We start from the raw sequence: 25,057 nt of genomic DNA on the forward strand, positions 1-25,057 counted from the left end.
AAACAATGATAGCGCAAGGCTTACTTCAGCCGCATACAAAAACACAGGAGAAAACAAACAAAGACAACCTGGAATGAGCAAAGACGTTTCAGGAGTCCTTTTGAATCTTTGGAGCAAACAGCAATTCCCAGAGTTTTCACCTCCCACTTGTCTGAAAAAGCTGGGTTGAAAACTCCAACGGCACGGAACAGAATCTTCAGAGCAGGAACCACAAAATAACACAGATAAACAGCCACAGTTTGCCTTGGCCTTTGTTCCCTTTTATCCCTTTAGCCCTCATTAAGGGAACCACACCCAGCCCTCAGTATAAGAACCACACCCAGCCCAGGTGCTCCTGTAATGACTTGTAATACTCCTTAAAGCGATCCCTTCTTTGCATAGCTCTTCGGCTACGCAGATCAATATATTGATCTGCAGAAGAACTCAGGGAGGAAAGACTGTCTGAGGGACTGCAGGCCAAATCCCCTGGGCTGTCTGCTGAATCCTGCGTCCCAGTGGCCTCGTCCTCCTTGCTGTCTGCCACGTCTTCCTGGCTGTCTGCCACATCTTCCTGGCTGTCAGCCAGGCTTTCGCATTCACTTTGTGCCGCATCTCTCCCATCTGTGGGAGCAACGGCTGGCCCAGGCCCAAACACAACAGTGTGGTAGCGGAAAGGAAGATGCACATGCATCTCTGTGTCCCCGGCATGTGAACATGTGAGATTTGGCTCCTGTGCATACACCGGAAGTGAAATCTCACATGAGGACGCTTGTGTGCATGAGATTTTGCTGGTTTTTGGCGTTTTTTGCTTCCATGCATGCGCGGAAGCAAAGAAACCACCCAACATTGGCAAAATCTCATGCACGAGAGCATCCTCATGTGAGATTTCACTACTGGCACATGCGCAGAAGCAGAATCTCGCACTGACACATGCGCGTCTGTGCTGATTTCCAGGAGCACACCAGGAGATGAGGAACCCTTGCCTGCCCTCTACCGTTTCAGACAACTGACCATCCAGTCTCCTTTTGGAAGTCTCAAGTGTTGGAGCTCTCACAACCACTGCCCAAGGAGCTGCTGATCCAGTTCTACAGAGGAATCATTGAGTCTGTCATCTGCACCTCTATAACTGTCTGGTTCGGTGCTGCAACCCAACAAGACCGACACAGACTTCAGAGGAGAATCAGAACTGCAGAAAAAACAATGGCTGCCAACCTGCCTTCCAATGAGGACCTGTAGACTGCACAAGTCAAAAAGAGGGTGGGGAAAATATTTACTGACCCCTCGCATCCTGGACACAAACTGTTTCAACTCCTACCCTCAAAACGTCACTACAGAGCACTGCACACCAAGACAACTACACCCAAGAACAGTTTTTCCCCAAATGCCATAATTCTACTAAACAAATAATTCCCTCAACACTGTCAGACTTTTTACTAAATCTGCACTTCTATTCCTACTGGTTTTTCTCATCATTCCTATCATCCTTTTCCTCCCACTTAGGACTGTATGACTGTCACTTGTTGCTTGTATCCTAAGATTTTTATTAATATTGATTGTTTCTTCATTGCTTATTTGACCCCCTATGACAATCATTAAGTGTTGTACCACATGATTCTTGACAAATGTATCTTTTTCTTTTATGTACGCTGAGAACATATGCACCAAGACAAATTCCTTGTGTGTCCAATCACACTTGGCTATTCTATTCTATTGTTGTAGCAGCCTCTCAAATATTAGAAGACTGCTATCATGTTAAATAAGGGTTAAATAAGGTTCAGGATAAAAGTGTTTTTAATAGGAAAGTGAACACAAGAACAAGGGGGCACAATCTGAGGTTAGTTGGGGGAAAGATTAGAAGTAACGTGAGAAAATATTATTTTACTGCAAGAGTAGTAGATGCTTGGAACACACTTCCAGCAGTAATCCACAGTAACTGAATTTAAACATGCCTGGGATAAACATACTGTATATCCATCTTAATATAAAATACAAGAAATAGTATAAGGGCAGACCATGAGGTCTTTTTCTGCCATCAATCTTCTATGTTTCTATGTCTCCCCTGGTCCTTCTCTTTGCCATATTTCCTAAGGACATTTCAGACACAAAGACCAGGAAGAACACACACCTAAAGTTCCAGTGAAATTGATTTATTACTAGTCATGCCTAAGGAATCTACTTAACTGACAGCACTATTTTTGTGCTAGATAGAATAAATGGAGGTTTTTGCTAATTTTGTATATTCCTTTTTAAAAATAATTACATTTATACACGTATATTGTTTGTATTACAATGTTGTACTCCACCCTACTTCAAGAAGGGCGGCATAGAAGTCAAATCAATCAATCGATTAATCAATCAATCAATCAATTTGCTAAGCAACAATGCCACAAAAGTCATAAAATGAGGGTTGGACTGCCTTAAAAAAACTGCCTTGCTTAACCATGGGAAACCCGGTCCAATCGTGGTCGTAAGTTGAGGACCATTTGAAGTTCCTTGCTGAGACAACATCTTGTTGTACCGCCTAATGAAAGCAACTGCTCCGGCAGAGCTCTCCAAGGTGCTGATTTCATTATGAGCATGACTCTGCATCCAGATTAGGTCATTATTGATGGCTGTGTCCACCGCGGTGCGCCACATTCTAGGAAAAGCTAAGAGCTTCTTGAAGCTGTCAATGAAATTGTTGGAACGGGCGAGAACAACTCTTTCAGCATTTCAAGCGGGGAGGACAATCAGAGAACAATTAATCAGTGGAACGGGTGGCTACCAGACGTTGTGGGTGCGCCATTGGTGGAGGTTTTTAAGAAGAGATGGGACAAACTTTTGTCTGAAATGGTGTTGGGTGGCGATGGTGAACCTCTTTTGGTTCATGTGCCAAAATGGAGGGGGCATGGAGGGGATCACGTGCATACATGCCTACACCCATAAATTCCATGCAAGTCCCCCGTGAATGTACACATGACTCTCTCCCTCTCCCGGCCTGTGGTGGCACACCTGGTTTTCGCTCTCCCAGGAGCCTGGAGAGGGCAAAAATGGTCTCCCCCACCGAAGGCTCTCCAAAGGTCAGAAATGGCCCATTTGCCAACTTCTTCAAGTTGGGAAATGGGTCATTTCTGACCTCTGGGGGGGTCTCCAATGAGGAGTGGGAAGGCCTTTTTCACCCTCCCCAGGCTCCTAGGAAGACTCTGGAGCCTGGGCAGAGCAAAGAATGGGCCATCCCCACCCCCTCTGGAGGCTGAAAACGGGCTGTTTCTTGTCTCCTAATGGGGTCAGAAGGGCCCAAAATCAGCTTGCCGGCTTAGAAACATAGAAACATAGAAGTCTGACGGCAGAAAAAGACCTCATGGTCCATCTAGTCTGCCCTTATACTATTTTCTGTATTTTATCTTAGGGTGGATATATGTTTATCCCAGGCATGTTTAAATTCAGTTACTGTGGATTTATCTACCACATCTGCTGGAAGTTTGTTCCAAGGATCCACTACTCTTTCAGTAAAATAATATTTTCTCACGTTGCTTTTGATCTTGTGCATAAACGCCAGATGTGAGGTCCCATGCCCACCAATATGGCTAGTGTGACATAGGTTCACCATCATGCATACAGGGTCTCCTGCTTGAGTAGGGTGTTGGTCTAGAAGACCTCCAAGGTCCTTTCCAACTCTGTTGGATAAGCTGGAAGAAGAACTGACAGTGAGTGGAGAAGGCAGCTCCATTGGCCTTGGAGGAAACCGAGGAAGGACAGAGTCAGTTCAAGCCAGGCTGAATTAGCAAGGCCTACAAGCAGGCAGGAACAGAGCTCAGCCAAGGAACATAAACCACCCCCTTCTGATGTAAGGGCTTGGAGAGTGCAGCAGAGGCAGGATCAGCTCAGACGGAGGAGGCCGCTCATGAGGAGAGTGTCCCGCCCAGCTTCACCAGGCACACCTGGGGAATGAGACTTAAGGGGACGCTGAGCTCCTGGAGTGTTGTGTGCTGACCTTTGAACTTGCCAAGAATTCCTTGCATTCCTGTGTGGCATTCCAGACTGACCACCTGGATCTTTTGTTCCCTGAACTCCTTGCTCTGTTCTCGTTTTGCTAAATAAATTTGGGATTTATTGCCGTACAGACAGTTGACTAATTGCGACCAGAGGCGGTTTGAGGTTTGTTTGGGGGACGATTTGGAGCCCTAAAAGGTAGGACAAGAAGCGATGGATGGAAACTAATCAAGGAGAGAAGCAACCCGGAATTAAGGCGAAATTTCCTGACAATCAGGACATTGAATCGGCGGAATGAGCTACCTTCAGAAGTTCTCAATGCTTCAACACTGGAGGATTTAAAGAAGAGAATGCATAATGCGCCGGGGTGGCGCAGCAGGTAGAGTGCTGTACTGCAGGCCACTGAAGCTGACTTGTAGATCTGAAGGTCAGCGGTTCAAATCTCATCACCGGCTCAAGGTTGACTCAGCCTTCCATCCTTCCGAGGTGGGTAAAATGAGGACCCGGATTGTCGGGGCAATAGCCTTGCTCTGTTAAAAAAGTGCTATTGCTAACATGTTGTAAGCCGCCCTGAGTCTAAGGAGAAGGGCGGCATAAAATTTGAATGAATGAATGAGTGAGTGAGTGAGTGAGTGAGTGAGTGAGTGAGTGAATGAATGAATGAATGAATAAATAAATAAATAAATAAATAACCTTTTGTCTGAAATGGTATAGGGCCGTGATGGTGAACCTTTTTTTCCCTGGGTGCCAAAAGCATGTGCACACATGCTATTGCGCAAATGCGAGTACCACACCCATAATTCAATGCCCCCAACGCATGCGTATGTGATCCCCCTGTGTCGCCCCACCCTCAGAGAATGCATGCACAAGCCCCCCACCCAACTTTGCGTGGGTTCTGTAAGCCCATTTTTGGCCTTCCCCAGGCTCCAGAGGTTTTCTTGGAGCCTGAGGAGGGCTAAAACGGCTTCCTCCACTCCCAGAGCCTCAGCACAAGCCAAAAATCTGCTGGCCGGTACACACATGCACACTGGAGCTGAGTTAGGGCGATGACTCGCGTGACGGCAGATATGGCTCAGTGTGTCACCTGTGGCATGCATAACATAGGTTCGCTATCACTCGTACAGTAGTACCTCTAGATACGAGTATTCCAAGTTACGAGCTGAGACGCGAGCAAAATTTCTGTTCAACACCCGAGCTCAAATTCGGGATACGAGCCGAGCGTCCGCTAGGTGGCGCAAGAATTCAATTTTTTTCCAGTTATCTCGGCGCGAAAAGCCAAATCTAAATGTATTCATTCGAGATACGAATTGATCGACATACGAGCTCGGCTCTGGCACGAATTAAACTCGTATGTCGAGGTACCAATGTATAGGGCTGTGATGTGATGTGCCACATCTGACTGCCTGCGATGCATTGCCCTATGTCAGTGTGCATGTGTGTGCTGGCCAGCTGATTTTTGGCATCTTGGAGGGTGGGGGGGAACCATTTTCGCCCTCCCCAAGCTTCAGGAGAGCCTCAGGAGCCTGTGGACGGCAAAAAAAGGACCCAACAGGCCAAAGGAAATTCGGAAAAGATGTTGAGACTCTAGAAAGAGTGCAGAGAAGAGCGACAAAGATGATCAGGGGACTGGAGGCTAAAACATACGAAGAACCGTTGCAGGAACTGGGCATGGCTAGTTTAATGAAGAGAAGGACCAGGGGAGACATGATAGCAGTCTTACAATATTTGAGGGGCTGCCACAGAGAGGAGGGAATCAAGCTATTTTCCAAGGCATCTGAAGGCCAGACAAGGGATAGAAACATAGAAGACTGACGGCAGAAAAAGACCTCATGATCCATCTAGTCTGCCCTTATACTATTTTCTGTATTTTATCTTAGGATGGATCTATGTTTATCCCAGGCATGTTTAAATTCAGTTACTATGGATTTATCTACCATGTCTGCTGGAAGTTTGTTCCAAGGATCTACTACTCTTTCAGTAAAACAATATTTTCTTATGTTGCTTCTGATCTTTCCCCCAACTAACCTCAGATTGTGTCCCCTTGTTCTTGTGTTCACTTTCCTATTAAAAACACTTCCCTCCTGAACCTTATTAACCCTTTAACATATTTAAATGTTTTGATCATGTCCCCCCTTTTCCTTCTGTCCTCCAGACTATACAGATGGAGTTCATTCAGTCTTTCCTGATACGTTTTATGTTTAAGACCTTCCACCATTCTTGTAGCCCGTCTTTGGACCCGTTCAATCTTATAAATATCTTTTTATAGGTGAGGTCTCCAGAACTGAACACAGTACTCCAAATGGGGTCTCACCAGCGCTCTATATAGCGGGATCATAATCTCCCTCTTTCTGCTTGTTATACCTCTAGCTATGCAGCCAAGCATCCTACTTGCTTTCTCTACCGCCTGACTGCACTGTGCACCCATTTTGATAATGGATGGAAACTGACCAAGGAGAGATTCAACCTGGAAATAAGGAGGAATTTTCTGACAGTGAGAACAAACATCCAATAGAACAGCTTGCTCTCGGAAGTTGTGAGAGCTTCGTTACTGAAGGCTTTCAAGAAGAGACTACCATTTGTCATAAATAGTGTAGGGCAGGGGTCCCCAACCACCGGGCCGCGGACCAGTACCGGGCCGCGGGGCATGTTGCACCGGGCCGCAGAGTCAGCAGCTGCCGGCCCTCCTGCCGCCGCCCCCTCCCTCCAGCGCTTCGCCTCCCGCCAGGCAAGAGGCCTTGGGAGGCAGGTTCTGCCAGCCACAGGGTGATGGATGGGACAGAGGGGCGGGAAGGACCGGGAGGTTCAAGCCTCTTTTGGCTTCTGCTGCGGCACGCCTTTGTGTTTTTGGCTGGGGGGGAGGCAGGAGGGCCGGCCTGACCCCCTCCCTCCAGCGCTTCACCTCTTGCCGGGCAAGAGGGCTTGGGCCACAGGTTCTGCCGGCCACAGGGCAATGGCGGGAAAGAGGGGCGGGGAGGACCAGCACCCCCATGCTTAATCCCGCCCCCAACCACACCCCTTTCCGCCCCCACCGGGCCATAGAAAAATTGTCTTGCTGAAACTGGTTCCTGGTGGAAAAAACGTTGGGGACCACTGGTGTAGGGTCTTCTACTTGAGCCGGGGTGGCGCAGTGGTTAGAGTGCAGCACTGCAGGCTACTTCAGCCAACTGCTAGCTGTAGTTCAGCAGTTCAAATCTCACCACCAGCTCTGCCTTCCCTCTTTCCGAGGTGGGTGAAATGAGATCGCAGATTGTTGGGGGCAATATGCTGATTCTGTAAACCGCTTAGAGAGGACTGTAAAAACACTATGAAGTGGTATATGTACTCTCACCTCTTCTCTCTATACACTAATGACTGCATCTCAAATGATCCATCTGTTAAACTACTGAAGTTTGCAGATGATACAACAGTGATCGGACTCATTCGAGACAAAGATGAATCCGCATACAGACGGGAAGTTGAACAACTATCCTTGTGGTGTGACCAGAACAATCTAGAACTGAACACACTCAAAACCGTAGAAATGGTGGTAGACTTTAGGAGAAACCCTTCCACCCTTCCACCTCTCACAATACTAGACAACACAGTATCAACAGTAGAGACCTTCAAATTTCTAGGTTCTATCATATCTCAAGACCTAAAATGGTCACCTAACATCAAAAACATCATCAAAAAAGCACAACAAAGAATGTTCTTTCTGCGCCAGCTCAGGAAGCTCAAACTGCCCAAGGAGCTGCTGATACAGTTCTACAGAGGAATCATTGAGTCTGTCATCTGCTCCTCTATAACTGTCTGGTTTGGTGCTTCAACCCAACAGGACTGACACAGACTTCAGAGGATAATCAGAACTGCAGAAAAAACAATGGCTTCCAACCTGCCTTCCATTGAGGACCTGTATACTGCACGAGTCAAAAAGAGGGCGGGGAAAATATTTACTGACCCCTCACATCCTGGACACAAACTGTTTCAACTCCTACCCTCAAAACGTCGCTACAGAGCACTGCACACCAAGACAACTAGGCACAAGAACAGTTTTTTCCCGAACGCCATCACTCTACTAAACAAATAATTCCCTCAACACTGTCAGACTTTCTACTAAATCTGCACTTCTATTCTACTAGTTTTTCTCATCATTCCTATCACCCATTTCCTCCCATGTTGACTGTATGACTGTAACTTGTTGCGTATATCCTAAGATTTTTATTAATATTGCTTCTTTGACGCCTATGACAATCATTGTGTTGTACCACATGATTCTTGACAAATGTATATTTTATTTTATGTATGCTGAGAGCATATGCACCAAGACAAATTCCTTGTGTGTCCAATCACACTTGGCCAATAAAATTCTATTCTATTCTATTCTATTCTATTCTATATAAGTCTAAATGCTATTGCTATTGGTTGGGGGGGAGGATTGGACTAGATGACCTACAAAGTCCCTTCCAACTTTGTGAATCTATATCTTGTAAGTCAGCAATGGGTAACACAATCACATCAAATAAAAACAGGTGCGTTCCCATACCTGCTGGAAGGGTCCTTGCAAATGTCTCCAAACTCCAGTTGCTCCAAAACGGATCCCCATCGCTTTGGAAAGCGGGACTCTGCAGATACTTTGCCCGTATTTGAATGGAGTAGTTGGTGAAGGGAAACAGCCCACAGATGTTTGCCGAAAGCGGTACGTTCTCCAGGGCTGTAAAATTTACCTGCGGGTGTGTGCAGCCAGGTTAAGTGTTTGGCCCCACATCTTTATGAGAGAAAGTTAAAAATTACAGTAGATCTGCCAGTGCAAACTGATCTAAAAATTGAGGTAGTCCTTGACTTGCAACCGTCCATTTAGTGACCGTTCGAGGTTACAAAGGCGCTGAAAAAAAGGGGACCAAGGAGCATTTTTCACACTTAGGACGGCATGGAATCCCCCATAGTTATGGGATCAAAATTCAGAGGTTTAGCCAACTGCCATGGTTAGGCAATCTTTGAGTTACGACTGCAATTGAGCCCAAAATTTATGTTGTTATGTGAAAAGCTTGTTAACCTGCCTTCCATTGAGGACCTGTATACTGCACGAGTCAAAAAGAAGGCTGTGAAAATATACTACTACCACCACTACTACTACTACTAATGATAATAATAATAATAATTATTATTATTATTATTTATTAGATTTGTATGCCGCCCCTCTCAGAAGACTCGGGGCGGCTCACAACACAATACATAATGTATTAATCCAATATTAGAAACAGATTAAAACCCTTATCATAAAAATTAATCACACAACCCAAGCAAACCATACATAAATCATAGTAGCTACGGAGAATATCAACTTCCCCAAGCCTGGCAACATAGGTGGGTTTTTAGGAGATTGCGAAAGGCAAGGAGGGTGGGGGCAGGTCTAATCTCCAGGGGGAGTTGATTCCAGAGGGCCGTGGCCATCACAGAGAAGGCTCTTCCTCTTGGTCCCGTCAGACGGCATTGTTTCGTCGACAGGACCCGGAGAAGGCCAACTCTGTGGGACCTAACTGGTCGCTGGGATTTGTGGGGCAGAACACGGTCCCGAAGGTATTCTGGTCCGATGCCATGAAGGGCTTTATAGGTCATAACCAACACTTTGAATTGTGACCGGAAACTGACCGGCAACCAATGCAGACTGCGGAGTGTTGACCAGACATGGGCATATCTGGGGAGGCCCATGATTGCTCTTGCAACCGCATTCTGCACGAATAAAGGGAACACACAAGGAACACATCCTAGATCTGAATGAATGAAATATTCTCACTGAATACTTTGTTCTGTACAAAGTTGAATGTGCACAACAGCAAGTGAAATTGATTGTCAATCAGTGTTGCTTCCTAAGTGGATAGTTTGATTTCACAGAAGTTTGATTTACTTGGATTTATGTGGTGTTGTTTAAGTGTTCCCTTTATTTTTTTGAGCAGTATATTTACTGACCCCTCGCATCCTGTTCACAAACTGTTTCAACGATGCTATAGGGCACTTCACACCAGAGCAACTAGACACAATAACAGTTTTTTCCCAAATGCTATCATTCTGCTAAACAAATAATTCCCTCACCACTGTCAAACTATTTATTAAATCTGCACTACTATTAATCTTCTCATTGTTCCTATCATCCATTTCCTCCCACAAACGACTGTATGATTGTAACTTTGTTGCTTGTATCCTTACAATTTATATTGAGTGCTTCCTAATATGTTTTTTTGTAACCGGACTATAATTAAGTGTCGTACCTCATGATGATTCTTGACAAATATCTCTTTTCTTTTATGTACACTGAGAGCATATGCACCAAGACATATTCCTTATGTATCCAACCACACTTGGCCAATAAAAAATTATATTCTATTCTGTTCTGTTCTATTCTACTCTCTATACATTATTCTATATTCTATGTTCTATTGTATCTTATCCTATCCTACCCTATTTCTTATTCTATTCTATTTTACTCTATTCTACCACAGTGTTCCCTCGATTTTCGTGGGGGATGCGTTCCGAGACCGCCCACGAAAGTCGAATTTCCGCGAAGTAGAGATGCGGAAGTAAAAACACCATTTTTGGCTATGAATAGTATCACAAGCCTTCCCTTAACACTTTAAACCCCTAAATTACCATTTCCCATTCCCTTAACAACCATTTACTCACCATTATTACTGGTACTCACCATTTAATAGACACTTAGTGATCGTGATATTTATAAACATAATTATTTATTAACAATAATTCTTTTTTTGTTATTTATTTGCAAAAATTATTAGTTTGGCGATGACGTCATCGGGTGGGAAAAACCGTGGTATAGAAAAAAAACTGCAAAGAATTTTTAATTTTTACATGTTGTTTTTTATCATTGTTGTTAGCCGCCCCGAGTCTGCGGAGAGGGGCGGCATACAAATCCAATGAATAATAATAATAACAATAATAATTAATATTTTTTGAAAAACCGTGGTATAGGCTATTCCCGAAGTTTGAACCCGCAAAAATTGAGGGAACACTGTATATATTCTGTATTCCATATTCTATTCTATTGTATTCTATTTTCTATTTTTTCTATTTTCTATTCTATTCTATTCTATTCTATTCTATTCTATTCTATTCTGTGAGTTTGCCCCATTTTATGTCTTTCCTTGCCACCGTGGTTAAGTGACTCCTTACATTTGTTAAGTTAGCAACATAGTTGTTAAGGGAATTGTCGATTTCCCATTTATTTTGCTTGTCAGAAGGTCACAAACAGGGATCACGTGACCGCAGGACACACGGCAACCATCATAAATACAAATCAAATATGAATTTTGAGGACACAACCCCAGAGAGGCTCCAACAGTCATAAGTGTGAAAAAACGGTCATAGCTCACTTTTTCCAGGCCCGTTGTAACTTTTAACATTCACTAAATGAACCATTGCAAGTTGAAGACTACCTGCATTTATGACGGTTGCAGCCTCACGGGGTCAGGCGATTCCCCTTTTGTGTCCTTTTGACAGGCAAAATCTTTTAGGACTTTGTCCATAACTGTTTGGTTGGCAATATATTGGCTGCAGGAGTTGCAGACTGCCATAAGAGGGAGCTAGAGTCCATGGCTTATTTCTCTGAGTCACCCTCTCTGTTTCTCTTTGTCTCTTTCTCTTTGTTAGGTTCGCTCTGCATTTTCTCTGCAATCTCTCTGTATAGTAGTTATGTATATCAACTAAAATATGTTTATTTTTTTAATTTATTTTTATTTATTGGATTTGTATGCCGCCCCTCTCCGTAGACTCGGGGCGGCTAACAACAATGATAAAAACAGCATGTAACAATCCAATACTAAAACAACTAAAACCCTTATTATAAAACCAAACATACACACAAACATACCATGCATAAATTGTAAAGGCCTAGGGGAAAGGAATATCTGAGTTCCCCCATGCCTGACGGCAGAGGTGGGTTTTAAGGAACTTACGAAAGGCGAGGAGGGTGAGGGCAATTCTAATCTCTGGGGGGAGCTGGTTTCAGAGAGCCGGGGCCGCCACAGAGAAGGCTCTTCCCCTGGGTCCCACCAAACAACATTGTTTAGTTGACGGGATTCGGAAAAGGCCCACTCAGTGGGACCTAACTTGTCACTGGGATTCGTAGGCTTGATATCTTTGTTTGCTGATTATGACAAAGACAACTGATAAGAAAGATTATGTACAGTGGTACCTCTACCTAAGAATGCCTCTACTTACAAACTTTTCTAGATAAGAACCGGGTGTGCAAGATTTTTTTGCCTCTTCTCAAGAACCATTTTCCACTTACAAACCCGAGCCTCTGAAACTGTAACTGGAAAAGGCAGGGAGAAGCCTCCGTGGGGCCTCTCTAGGAATCTCCTGGGAGGAAACAGGGCCTCTACCCTCCCTGTGGTTTCCCCAATCACGCACATTATTTGTTTTTACATTGATTCCTATGGGAAAAATTGCTTCTTCTTACAAACTTTTCTACTTAAGAACCTAATCACAGAACGAATTAAGTTCGTAAGTAGAGGTACCACTGTACTTGGTAATATTTGTATTGTTATTCTGGCTATTCTGACTTTAGACTATTTATCTGAAGATGAAGTGTTGGTTATGACCTATAAAGCCTTTCATGGCATCGGACCAGATTATCTCAGGGACCGCCTTCTGCTGCATGAATCCCAGTGACCAGTTAGGTCCCACAGAGTGGATCTTCTCTGGGTCCCGTCAACTAAACAATGCCGCTTGGCGGGACCTACGGGAAGAGCCTTCTCTGTGGCAGCCCTGACCCTCTGGAACCAACTCCCCCCAGAGATTAGAATTGCCCCCACCCTCCTTGCCTTTCGTAAGCTACTTAAAACCCACCTCTGCCGCCAGGCATGGGGGAATTGAGATGCTCTTTCCCCCTGGGCCTTTACAATTTCATGTATGGTATGTCTGTAGGTATGTTTGTTTGTTTTATATTAATGGGTTTTTTAATCATTTTTAGTATTTATTGGATTATTATTGTACATTGTTTTATTACTGTTGTTAGCCGCCCCGAGTCTCCGGAGAGGGGCGGCATACAAATCCAATAAATAATAAATGTTATTTACTGTATGTAAGTAAACTTTAATTCAAATTAGCATGTCTGTGTGTGGCTGTGTAGTTATTCGCAACTAATATCAATCTAAACATTTCTGTGTGCACACAACCTTGGTAAACAAGGATTACTCTGCTCATACTTTCACAAAATCCATGGAGAAGTCAGTCACATAACTATCGTGTCACCAACTTAACAACTGCAGCGATTCGCTTTACAACCGTGGCAAGAAAAGTTATAAAATGGGGCAAAACTCACTTAACCACCGCCTTAGTTGTGGAAATTCATGGCTCAATTATGATCCTAGGTCTAGGATTACCTGTGGCCCATTTGGGACTGTAAAAGCTTGGCACCTACCTGCAGGCAAGGCAACTCGACCAGGTCGCAATATCGGATCTCGTACTGGGCCTCCGTTGCCGATATCAGCTCGTCCCCTGGCTGGTTCCATTGTGGCTGGAGGCAGCGACTTTGAGGTAGAACCACATTCAATACTGGCGCACTCAGTTTCACTAGGATGAACAATGGGAAGAAGGCACATGGGTTACGTTGTGGTTGGCTGATGGCCATCTCCTCTGCTAACAGATTTGGAACCAGATGAGCCGGGTCTCCCTGCCTTTTCTGGTTACAGTTTTGGAGGCTCGGGTTTGTAAGTAGAAAATAGTTCAATTCAATTCAATTCAATTTGTTAGATTTGTATGCCACCCCTCTCCGAAGACTCGGGGCGGCTCACAACAATAATAAAAACAATATTGCAGCGAAAACAAATCTAATATTAAAAAGCACATAAAACCCTATCATATTTAAAAAAGCAAACAACATATACATACATAAAGGTGTCTCAACTCCCCCATGCCTGGCGGTATAGATGGGTCTTGAGTAATTTACGAAAGACAAGGAGTGAGGGGGCCGTTCTAATCTCCAGGGGAAGTTGATTCCAGAGGACCGGGGCTGCCACAGAGAAGGCTCTTCCCTTGGGGCCCGCCAATTGACATTGTTTGGTCGACGGGACCCGGAGAAGGCCAACTCTGTGGGCATAGTTCCCTCTAAGCTGAGCAGTGAGCAATCGCTCACTTAAAAATCATCATCAACTCAGAGTTTTCCAAACCTGCCCAGAAGCCGAGAGGGAAAGAGTGAGAGGGAAGGAGAGAGAGAGGAAGAGAGAGAAACAGATAGAAAAAAGAGAGGAAGGAAAAGGGAAAGAAAAAGAATGGGAGTAAGGAAGAGAGAAAGAAAATCAAAATCTAGTTTGAAACTAGCTCAACTATTTAGTTTAGTTTAGTTTAGTTTATTTAGATTTGTATGCCGCCCCTCTCCGAAGACTCGGGGCGGCTAACAACAATAAAAAACAATGTAACAAATCTAATATTAAAAAGTAATCTAAAAAACCCCAATTTAAGAAACCAATCATACCAACAAACATTCCATGTATAAATTCTATAAGCCTAGGGGGAAGGGAGAAAAAAAAAATTCAATTCCCCCATGCCTGACAACAGAGGTGGGTTTTAAGGAGCTTGCGAAAGGCAAGGAGGGTGGGGGCAACTCTGATATCTGGGGGGAGCTGGTTCCAGAGGGTCGGGGCCGCCACAGAAAAGGCTCTTCTCCTGGGTCCCGCCAAATGACATTGTTTAGTCGACGGGACCCGGAGAAGGCCAACTCTGTGGGACCTAACCGGTCGCTGGGATTCGTGCGGGATTAAGTGGCATTTTGATATTGATAGAGTTGCCCTATTATGAGCTCACTGTTATAGACACACGGTACAGTATTTTGAAATTCTCTGAGGCAAAACAGGGTGGTTTGTTTGTTTGTTTGTTTATTTATTTATTATTTCTGTGCTGCCCAGTCCCGAAGGGACTGCCGCTCAGACACTATACTTTTCCGCTCACTCCCCCCAAAAATTAGAGGGAACACTGTCTGAGGGACCTTATCGGTCGCTGGGATTCGTGCGGTAGCAGGCGGTTCCGGAGGTACTCTGGTCCAATGCCATGCAGGGCTTTAAAGGTCATAACCAACACTTTGAATTGTGACCGGAAACTGATCGGCAACCAATGCAGCCCACAGAGTGTTGCAGAAACGTGGGCGAATCTAGGAAGCCCCATGATGGCTCTCGCGGCCACGTTCTGCACGATCTGAAGTTTCCGAACACTTTTCAGAGGTAGCCCCATGTAGAGAGCGTTGCAGTAATCGAACCTCGAGGTGATGAGGGCATGAGTGACTGTGAGCAATGACTCCCGGTCCAAATAGGGCCGCAACTGGTGCACCAGGCGAACCTGGGCAAACGCCCCCCTCGCCACAGCCGAAAGATGATGTTCCAATGTCAGCTGTGGATCGAGGAGGACGCCCAAGTTGCAAACCCTCTTTGAGGGGGTCAATAGTTCTCCCCCCAGGGGTAATGGACGGACAGATGGAATTGTCCTTGGGAGCCATGACCCACAGCCACTCCGTCTTGTCTAGGTTGAGTTGAGTTCTTGAGAAGAGGCATAAAAATCTTGAACACCCAGTTCTTATCTAGAAAAGTTCATAAGCAGAGGTGTTCTTAGGCAAAGGTACCACTGTACTTTGTGTTTCAGAAACCTACAGTCAGTATATATGATTTTGTCTTTCATTGCTGCTCAACTGGCCCGTCAGGCAGAACAGGTTATAGGGCAGCCCTGAGGTCTTTTACACCTCCAAACATGTAGTGATTTCACCCATCTCCCTAGGGAGCCTGTGGATACAGAGACCATGAGTCCCCAGGGGGTGGGTTCTCACTGACCTTGCTGCCAGTTTGCTTCCTCCCACACCACGTGGCTGTGTGGGCATTGCACGCCATGTGGCTGTGCCACACAGGCTCGCACGTGTGCAAAACTCTGCTTCTGCGAATGTGTGGAAGCAAAATCTAGCAAAAAAAAAAAAAAAACCTAGCAAAAAAAAGAGAGCCAAAACCAAGATGGCGGTACATGCACAGTGCCCAAAAACTTGACTTCTGTGAATGCGTAGAAGCAAAAACTAACCCCCCCCCAAAGAAAAACAGAAAAAAAGATGGCAGCAGAAATTTTGGCTCATTTGTGATTGTAAGATGAGGACCACCTATATTTCCAACTGTATGTATGTATGTATGTATGTATGTATGTATGTATGTATGTATTGATTGATTGGATTTGTATGCCGCCCCTCTCCGTAGACTCGGGGCAGCTAACAACAGTAGTAAAAACAGCATATAACAATCCAATATTAAAACAGTTAAAAAACCTTATTATAAAAGCCAAACATACATACAGACATACCATGCATAAAATTGTAAAGGCCTAGGGGGAAAGAGTATCTCAGTTCCCCCATTCCTGACGGCAGAGGTGGGTTTTAAGTAGGTTACGAAAGGCAAGGAGGGTGGGGGCAATTCTAATCTCTGGGGGAGTTGGTTCCAGAGGGCTGGGGCCACCACAGAGAAGGCTCTTCCCCTGGGTCCTGCCAAGCGACATTGTTTAGTTGACGGGACCCGGAGAAGGCCCACTCTTAGTTGACGGGACCCGGAGAAGGCTCTTCCCCTGGGTCCCGCCAAGCGACATTGTTTAGTTGACGGGACCCGGAGAAGGCCCACTCTGGTCGCTGGGATTCGTGCGGCAGAAGGCGGTCCCTGAGATAATCTGGTCCGGTGCCCTGAAGGGCTTTATAGGTCATAACCAACATTTTGAATTGTGACCGGAAACTGATCGGCAACCAATGCAGACTGCGGAGTGTTGGTGTAACATGGGCATATTTGGGAAAGCCCATGATTGCTCTCGCAGCTGCATTCTGCACGGCCTGAAGTTTCCGAACACTTTTCAAAGGTAGCCCCATGTAGAGAGGGTTACAGTAGTCGAGCCTCGAGGTGATGAGGGCATGAGTGACTGTGAGCAGTGAGTCCCGGTCCAGATAGAGCCGCAACTGGTGCACCAGCCGAACCTGGGCAAACGCCCCCATCACCACAGCCGAAAGATGTTTCTCTAATGTGAGCTGTGGATCGAGGAGGACGCCCAAGTTGCGGACCCTCTATGAGGGGGTCAATAATTCCCCCCCAGGGTGATGGACGGACAGATGGAATTGTCCTTGGGAGGCAAGACCCACAGCCACGCCGTCTTACCTGTAACTCAGGTTGTCCTGCTGCCACGGTTATTAAGCAGCTGAAATGGAGAGTATTGTCATTGATGTGATTTATATCTTGGCCTGGCACACTTGAGAGATTCTTGATTTGATAAGCAAGCGGAGGAAGCATTAAAATTCAAAGCATGGAGAAGAAGGAGGAGGAGCCATAGAAAGAGAAAAAGAAGGAGGAGAGGAGGAAGAGGAGGAGAAGAAGGAGAAGGAGAAAAAGGAAGAGAAATTATAGCAGGAGAAGGTGAAAAGGAAGAAAAGAAGAAGGAGAAAACGAGAAGGAGAAGAAGTTGTAGGAGGAGGAGGAAGAGGAGGAGAAGGGGAAAGAAGGAGACATTATAGGATGAGGAGGAAGAGAAGAAAGAGAAGGAGGAGGAAGAGAAGGAGAAAGAAGGATAAGAAGTTATAGAAGGAGGAGGAGAAAAGGAGGAGGAGCTAGAGCCAGAGTAGGAACCATAGAGAGAAAAAGGAGGAGAAGGAGGAAGAGGAGAAGGAGGAGTAGAAAAGGGAAGAGGAGAAATTGTAGAAGGAGGAAGAGAAGGAGAAAAGGAGGAAAAGTAGAGGAAGGAGAAGGAGAAAGAAAAGGAAGTTATGGGAGGAGGAAGAGGAGAAGAAGGAGAAAAAGGAAAAGAAGTTATAGAAAGAGGAGCAGAAAAGAATGAGAGCTAGAGCCAGAAGAGGAGCTATAGAAAGAGAAAAAGGAGGAGGAAGAGGAGAAGAAGGAGAAAAGGAAGTTGTAGAAGGAGGAGGAGGAGGAGAAGAAGAGGAGGAAAAGTAAAAGAAGGAGAAAGAAAAGGAGTTAAAGGAGGAGAAGGGAGAGGAAGAGAAGGAGGAGGAAGAGAAGCTATAGAAGAAGAAGGAAGAACAGTTATGGGTTTACTAAACTACCTGTACCAGGTGAGTCTAAATTCTCTCCCTTCCCCTTGGCTTACCGATGCTCATGCCATGCAGGCACTTCTCCAAGGAGTCAGCCTGCAGCTTCTGGTTCTGTGCGATTAATTTGATCTTGTAGAAAGCAAAGAGATTCTCCACCGGAACCCCGCACCAATGTTCTCCTGGATCGGCCACGCAATTCTTGGGGAGGCCAAAGTCTCTTTGGCAGCGTCCAGCTTCCCTGCAGACAGGAGACCAGCAATGATGGGATCTAAAAATCCTGTGGGACACTTGAAACATCCGAAGGGGCACTAAGCAGCTATTGAAGGCAGCAAGTGATGGATGGAGCCTGGATGACGATGCTCGGTTTGATAACATTGCAAAGACAATTCAGGTGCTTGGCCACTGGCCTGAGTTGACACCACCCTGTATTCACCAGACCACATTTTATGACTCTCACCCCCAAACAGGTGGCTTTGGTAAGACCAGCTTGGTCTCTGACAATTTGCCACAGCCAACTGACCACAGCCAACTCATCACCAACTCATCACGGCTAACTCATGACCACCAACTCATCACAACCAACTCACCATGGCCAACTCATCATGACCAACTCATCCAGGCTAACTCATCATGATCAAATCATCAAGGTCAACACATCATGACCAACTCATCCAGGCCAACTCATCATGACCAACTCATCCAGGCCAACTCATCCCAACCAACTCATCAAGGCCAACTCATCCCAACCAACTCATCAAGTCCACCTCATCCCAACCAACTCATCCCAACCAACTCATCCCAACCAACTCATCAAGGCCAACTCATCCCAACCAACTCATCCCAACCAAATCATCCCAACCAACTCACCATGGCCAAGTCATCATGACCAACTCATCCAGGCCAAGTCATCATGATCAAATCATCAAGGTCAACTCATCATGACCAACTCATCCAGGCCAACTTATCCCAACCAACTCATCATGACCAACTCATCCCGACCACCCAACCAACTCAACAAGGCCAACTCATCATGGCCAACTCATCAGCTGGGCAAAGGCTGATGATTTAGAACATGGAGCATCTAACAGAATTCTTCTAGTCCAACCCACTGCTCAAGCAGGCTGGAAAAAGCTTTGGCTGTCCACTTTGCACAACACAACTGTGCTTCGTCGGTAACTCCCACCCATACCTTTTGCAAAGGACCCATGAGGAATGCTTACTCCGTGACCTGGAGGGTGTAGGTGGTTGGAAAATCCATCTCCGGCAGAAGATCCCAATAGCACGTGATGTTTTTCCCCCAGAAGCTGACACAATACTTAACCTCGAGAGTCCTGGGCATCACTCCTTGAAGAGAAACCGAGACAGAAAATCCAGTTATATGAGCTGAAAGGGGTTTAAGTCTAGAACAAACAAAGCAGAGAAGTGTTTGTGGCCTCTAAGTCACCAGGAGACCATGAGTTCAAGTCCTGGGTGAGGCAGGAAGTAAGATGAATGGTACGGGGCCTGTCCCTCTCTCATAACTCTAAGAAGAAGGTGACAGGAAGCCACTTCTGAAAAAGAGGCCAGGTCAACTACGATCTTTGTCCAAAGGATGGACTTTGCACTGTATGATTGTAAAAGCCATCTTGAATTTCTTCACCTCTTCCCTGTGGACAGCCCTGACTTCACATAGTCCATCTCTCAGTCTTTTAAAGCTTGTAAATTCAAGATGGATGGACTTCAACTCCCAGAATTCCTCAGCCAGCATTTGTTGACTTCGACTCCCAGAATCCCCCATCCAATGTTTGTGGACTTCAACTCCCAGAATTTCTCAGCCAGCTGTGTGCAGCAGCTGCCAAAAACCAACACAGTTCTAGGCTGCATTAACAGAGGGATAGAATCAAGATCCCATGAAGTGATAATTCCACTTTATAAGGCCTTGGTAAGGCCACACTTGGAATACGGCATTCAGTTTTGGTCGCCACGATGCTAAAAGGATATTTGAGACTCTAGAAAAAGTGCAGAGAAGAGCAACAAAGGCGATTAGGGGACTGGAGGCTAAAACATATGAAGAACGGTTGCAGGAACTGGGCAGGGCTAGTTTCATGAAAAGAAGGACCAGGGGAGACATGATAGCAGTCTTCCAATATCTCAGGGGTTGCCACAAAGAAGGACCTATTCCCCAAAGCACTTGAGGGTAGAACAAAAAGCAATAGGTGGAAACTAAACAAGGAGAGAAGTAACTTAGAACTAAGGTGAAATTTCCTGACAATCAGAACGGTTGATCAGTGGAACATCTTGCCTCCAGAAGTTGTGAAAGCTCCAACACTGAAGGTTTTAAAGAAGATGTTGGATAACCATCTTTCTGAAGTAGTGTAGAGTTTCCTGCCTAAGCAGGGGGTTGGACTATTAGAAGACCTCCAAGGTCCCTTCCAACTCTGTTGTTGTTATTACTATTATTATTATTTGTTATTAATTACCCAGCCAGCATGTGTGGACTGCAACTCCCATAATTCCCCAGCCAGCATTTGTGGACAACTCCCAGAATTCTCGGAGTCCAAGTCCACAGACTTTTTAATGTTGCTCAGGTATGAAAAAAAAAAACACCAAACCAAATTAGTCCGAAGGCTTATCTCATTGAAAATAAAATTGGGAGGAGGGGGACCCCTCCCCCTTAAGAGGCCCAGTTTACGCTGTGTTTTGACTTCAGATTCCTGCTTATGACAGTAAACATGCACATGTTCACACTACGAATCCTAATCACCTTCTGCCTGGGATTAATCCGATAATTACCATAAGGTGCACACATTATAAAAGCCATCGCAAAGCGGTTACCAGAATGATTAATAATAAATTTCAGAGGGGAGAAAAAAGATCTCCGGTAGCACGTCTCTACCCCTTTCGAAACCGCACCGGAACAGATGGGAGAGATTAGCAGTGACTCGCTCTGGGGGCCAGAATCCGAACGTGGACGTCTGAGTTTAGGGCCAGGAACAAAGGGTGAAATTGGAAAATTAGACCTCCCCCCTCCCCCAGAAACAGCTGTCTCCGAAAACAACAGATGAGCGCCTCGGAAAGTGTCGAGATGCTGATTCCAGCCCATGCAAAAAACTCCGCCACATGTTTCCAAACTGCTCCCATGTTGCGACGAGTGCGCTCGGCGCATCACGGGGGGAAATACTGGCAGGACTTCAGGACAGCGTGAATGCCAGATCGGCAAGGCTGGGCCGCACGAAGCGATTACCAGGGAAGGTTCAATTGCTTCTCGAGCGGGCTGAGAGCCATTGATTTTTGATGAAGGGCCATCAAGCCTGTGGTTGAGCCTTTGCAAATGCTCAGGGAGGACGTTCGGGCCACATCGGTGCCGGCTGTTATCTGTTTCAGCGGTTGGGCTGTGGAGTCCGAAAGAGAAAGAGAGAGAGAAAGAGGAAGAGAGAGAGACAGAGAGGGAGAAAGGGAGAGAGAGAAAGACAGAGAAAGAGGGAGAGAGAAAGAAAGAGAGGGAGAGAGAGAAAGAGAGAGAGACACAGAGAGACGTAGAGAGAGAGAGAAAGAAAGAGAGACTGAGAGAGAGAGGCAGAGAGAGAAAGAAAGAAACAGAGAAAGAGACAGAGAGAGAGGGAGAGAGAGGGAGGGAGAGAAAGGTAGGGAGGGAGGAAGAGGGAGAGAGAAAGAGTGAGAGCGGGAGAGAGAGAGAGAAAGAGAGACAGAGAGAGAGGGAGGGGGAGAGTGAGAGAGTGAGAGGGAGGTAGAGAAAGAGAGGGAGAGAGAGAAAGAGAGAGAGGAAGAGAGAAAGAGGGGGGAGAGGGAGAGAGAGGAAGAAATAAAGAAAGAGTGGGAGAGAGAGGAAGAGAAGGAGAAAGGGAGAGAGGGAGAGGGAGAAATAAAGTGAGGGGGGAGAGAGAGAGGGAGAGGGAGAGAGAGGGAGAGAGAGAGAGGGAGGGAGAGAGAAAGAAAGAGAAGGATAGAGAGGGAGAGGGAGAAATAAAGAGAAGGGGAGAGAGAGGGGGAGAGAAAGAGGGAGAGAGAGAGGGGGGAGAGAAAGAGAGAGAGACAGATAGAGGGAGAGAGGGAAAGGGAGAGAGAGAAAGAGAGACTAAAAGAGAGGGAGGTAGAGAAAGGGAGAGAGAGAGAGAGACAGAGAGGGAGAGAGAGACAGGGAGGGAGAGAGAGAGACAGAGAGAGAGAGGGAGAGAGAGAGAGAAAGAGAAGGATAGAGGGAGAGAGAGAGAGGTAGAAATAAAGAGAGGGGGAGAGAGAGGTAGAGAAAGAGAGAGAGTGACACATAGAGGGAGAGAGGGAAAGGGAGAGAGAGAAAGAGAGACACAGAAAGAAGGAGAGGGGAGAGAGGGGGTGAGAGAGAAAGGGAGGGAAAGAGGGAGGTGGGAGAGAAAGGGAGGGAGAGGGAGAGAGAAAGAGGGAGAGGGAAAGAGAGACATAGGGAGGGGGAGAGAGGAAGAGAGAGGCATTCCGTTGAGGTGCTGACACCCTGCGCATCACATTAAGCATGCTGATTCAAAGGTAGCTAGCTCTTAGATGGACTCAAGAGGCAACACCTCAGGCTTAAAGGGGCCGTGGGAGGCTTGAGGGGGGGGTGACAGAGAGAGAGAGAGACTGGGATTTGCACACTCCATGATCTAATTCATTCATAATGGAGGGATGAATTAAAATTGGATCCGTAATTGCAGCGCTAACTGCAAATGAGACCTCTGGGGAGAGGATCAGTAGCTACCGGGCCTTTCACCCTTGACCCCTCCTGCCTGCAAAGCCACTCGGAATCCCCTTCCCCTGTCTTGGGGGTGGGCTAGTGCTGTTGAAAAAGAACCCCAGAGCTGGCTGGCTTTTTTCCAACAATTTGCAGTTCCGGACACAATGTTCCCTCCACTTCCACGAAGCCGGCACAGAAAGAAAGACAGAAAGAAAAGAAAAGGAGAAAATAATAATAATAATAACGCAGCTATTGAATATGGAGAGAACGTGGCTCAGAGAGGAACAGAGGGAAACACAACAAGCGGAAGGCAGGAAATCCGAAACGGTCCAAGTGGAGGAACACAATTCACCCACAAGATGCACCTGGCATGCCGGCGGGGGGCCCTCTTCGGCGGCACTACTGGTGCAATGCCGACGCAGCGGGTGTGTGTCCGGTGGGTGGGTGTGGTGTTTCCAGTGTGCCGGAAGCAAAATCTTGCACAAGATTATGTGCACGAGCGAGATTTTGGCGATTTTCACTGGAGATTTTTTGCGCATGGACGGGAGCAAAATTAGTAATAAATAATAATTTATTAGATTTGTATGCTGCCCCTCTCCAAGGACTCAGGGTGGCTCCGCTGGGTGCCGCCGCCCAGCTGTCACCTTTTGAAACAGCTGGGCGTTTCTCAGCATTCTCCCAAATGCTGAACCCGGAAGTTTGGCAAAAGTTCGGGTTCAGGTTCGGGAGGCCGCCGAGAAGCGCCGCCGCCCGGCTGTCACCTTTTGCAATAGCTGGGGGGCTTCTCGGCGTTCTCCCAAACGCTGAACCCGGAAGTTTCGGCCGGCCAGGAAGGACGTTTCTATGATGTCAAAGCTCCGCCCATGGAATTCCCTATTGGGATTCCCCACTTCCGTTTGAGCCTCCTGACCGGCCGACAGCTCCGCGGCTCTTCTGCAAAGGTGACAGCTGGGCGACGGCGCTTCTCAGCGGCCTCCCGAACACCGAACTCGAACCAGAACTTTTTCCGAACTTCCGGGTTCGGCATTCAGGAGAACACCGAGAAGCCCCCCTGGCTGTTTCAAAAGACGACAGCCGGGCGGCAGCGCTTCTTGGCCGAACCCGAACCCCGAACCCGAACTTTTGCCGAACTTTCGGGTTCATCATTCGGGCGGCGGGTTTGTAAGGCGAAAAATTTCATAAGAAGAGGCAAAAATTTTCTGAAACCCGGGTTCGTATCTCGAAAAGTTCGTATGACGAGGGGTTCGTATCACAAGGTACTACTGTATGTGCAAATGGACGTGGAGCCTTCTTGGAACTGCTGAAAGGACTGTGTTGTAGACTGGAAATAGAGCAGTGTTTCCCAACCTTGGCAACTTGAAGGTATCTGGACTTCAACTCCCAGAATTCCCCAGCCAGCATTCGCTGGCTGGGGAATTCTGGGAGTTGAAGTCCAAATATCTTCAAGTTGCCAAGGTTGGGAAACACTGAGATGGAGGATGTCATACCCAGGCTGGGTTTCCTACTTACCACCGCTACGATGCGCGCACAGCTCTGGTTCATCAGCATGTGTGTGTGGACACCTGAGTGAGATTTCGCTTCTGCGCATGTGCAGGAAGTCACATGATCATCAAGCCACTCCCACCTGGTCACATGGCCGGCAAGCCACACCCACAAAACAAGCCACGCCCACAGCGTGCTAGTAAAAATATTTACAGTCCTTTTTGCCCACCACCCAGTCAGAACTGAAGAAGCTCCTTAGATGAGAAGCGAAACATCTTCAAAGAAAAAAAAAAATAAGAAAGTCCAGTTGCCAATTTGGGACAACCATGACCTGGATGGCTGAGAGTCTCTATAGACTTTCTACCCTGAGGATTCGATGGTCTTTGCTCTAAAATAGTTTTCCTGGGATTCTCCAGCAGGGTGGAAGATTTATTTTGATTTTCACTTGCGCATCGGGTGTAATCTTTGTCAGAAGAGGTGAAGAGCCCCAGGCTTTGAATCTATTGCAAAACAGGAAATTGCTTTCCCCCCTTTTAAGCCATTTTTAAATTAAAAAGAAAAGAAAAAAAGAAAGAAAGAAAGAAAATGGATTGTAGGGAGAGGGAAACTAGCCAACAAGAATTGGGAGGAAATGTGACGAGGTTGTTGGTTGTTGGGAGGTTAATTCATCGGCCAGGGGGCAGAATCTAATGACCCCAAACTTGGCGGCATAGCTGAGTCTTTAGACTCTTATGAAAGGCAAGGATGGTGGGGGCAGTACGAATCTCTGGGGGGAGTTGATTCCAGAGGGCCGGGGCCCCCACAGAGAAGGCTCTTCCCCTAGGCCCCGCCATGCGACATTGTCTAGTTGACGGGACCTGGAGAAGGCCGAATTTGTGGGACCTCACCGGGCGCTG

At 46.4% G+C, this 25,057-nt stretch overlaps 1 protein-coding gene across 4 annotated transcripts in view; it reads right to left on the minus strand.

Annotated features, from left to right (window-relative positions):
- The window catches only part of LOC139163754 (granulocyte colony-stimulating factor receptor-like), a 59,779-nt gene that overhangs the window by 23,593 nt on the left and 11,129 nt on the right, over positions 1 to 25,057 (minus strand). For 2 of the 4 annotated variants that reach the window (XM_070744845.1, XM_070744834.1), the window contains exons 4-7: positions 19,213 to 19,336; positions 18,049 to 18,230; positions 13,367 to 13,518; positions 8,474 to 8,654 (exon numbers count right to left, since the gene is read on the minus strand). In XM_070744845.1, the coding sequence (XP_070600946.1) occupies positions 8,474 to 8,654; positions 13,367 to 13,518; positions 18,049 to 18,230; positions 19,213 to 19,336 (639 nt within the window). The remainder of the gene's footprint in view (positions 1 to 8,473; positions 8,655 to 13,366; positions 13,519 to 18,048; positions 18,231 to 19,212; positions 19,337 to 25,057) is intronic. The other 2 variants (XM_070744861.1, XM_070744853.1) reach the window with 1 other exon arrangement.

This window comes from Erythrolamprus reginae, chromosome 1, assembly GCF_031021105.1.
Source record: "Erythrolamprus reginae isolate rEryReg1 chromosome 1, rEryReg1.hap1, whole genome shotgun sequence".
NCBI classification, from domain to species: Eukaryota; Metazoa; Chordata; class Lepidosauria; order Squamata; family Dipsadidae; genus Erythrolamprus; species Erythrolamprus reginae.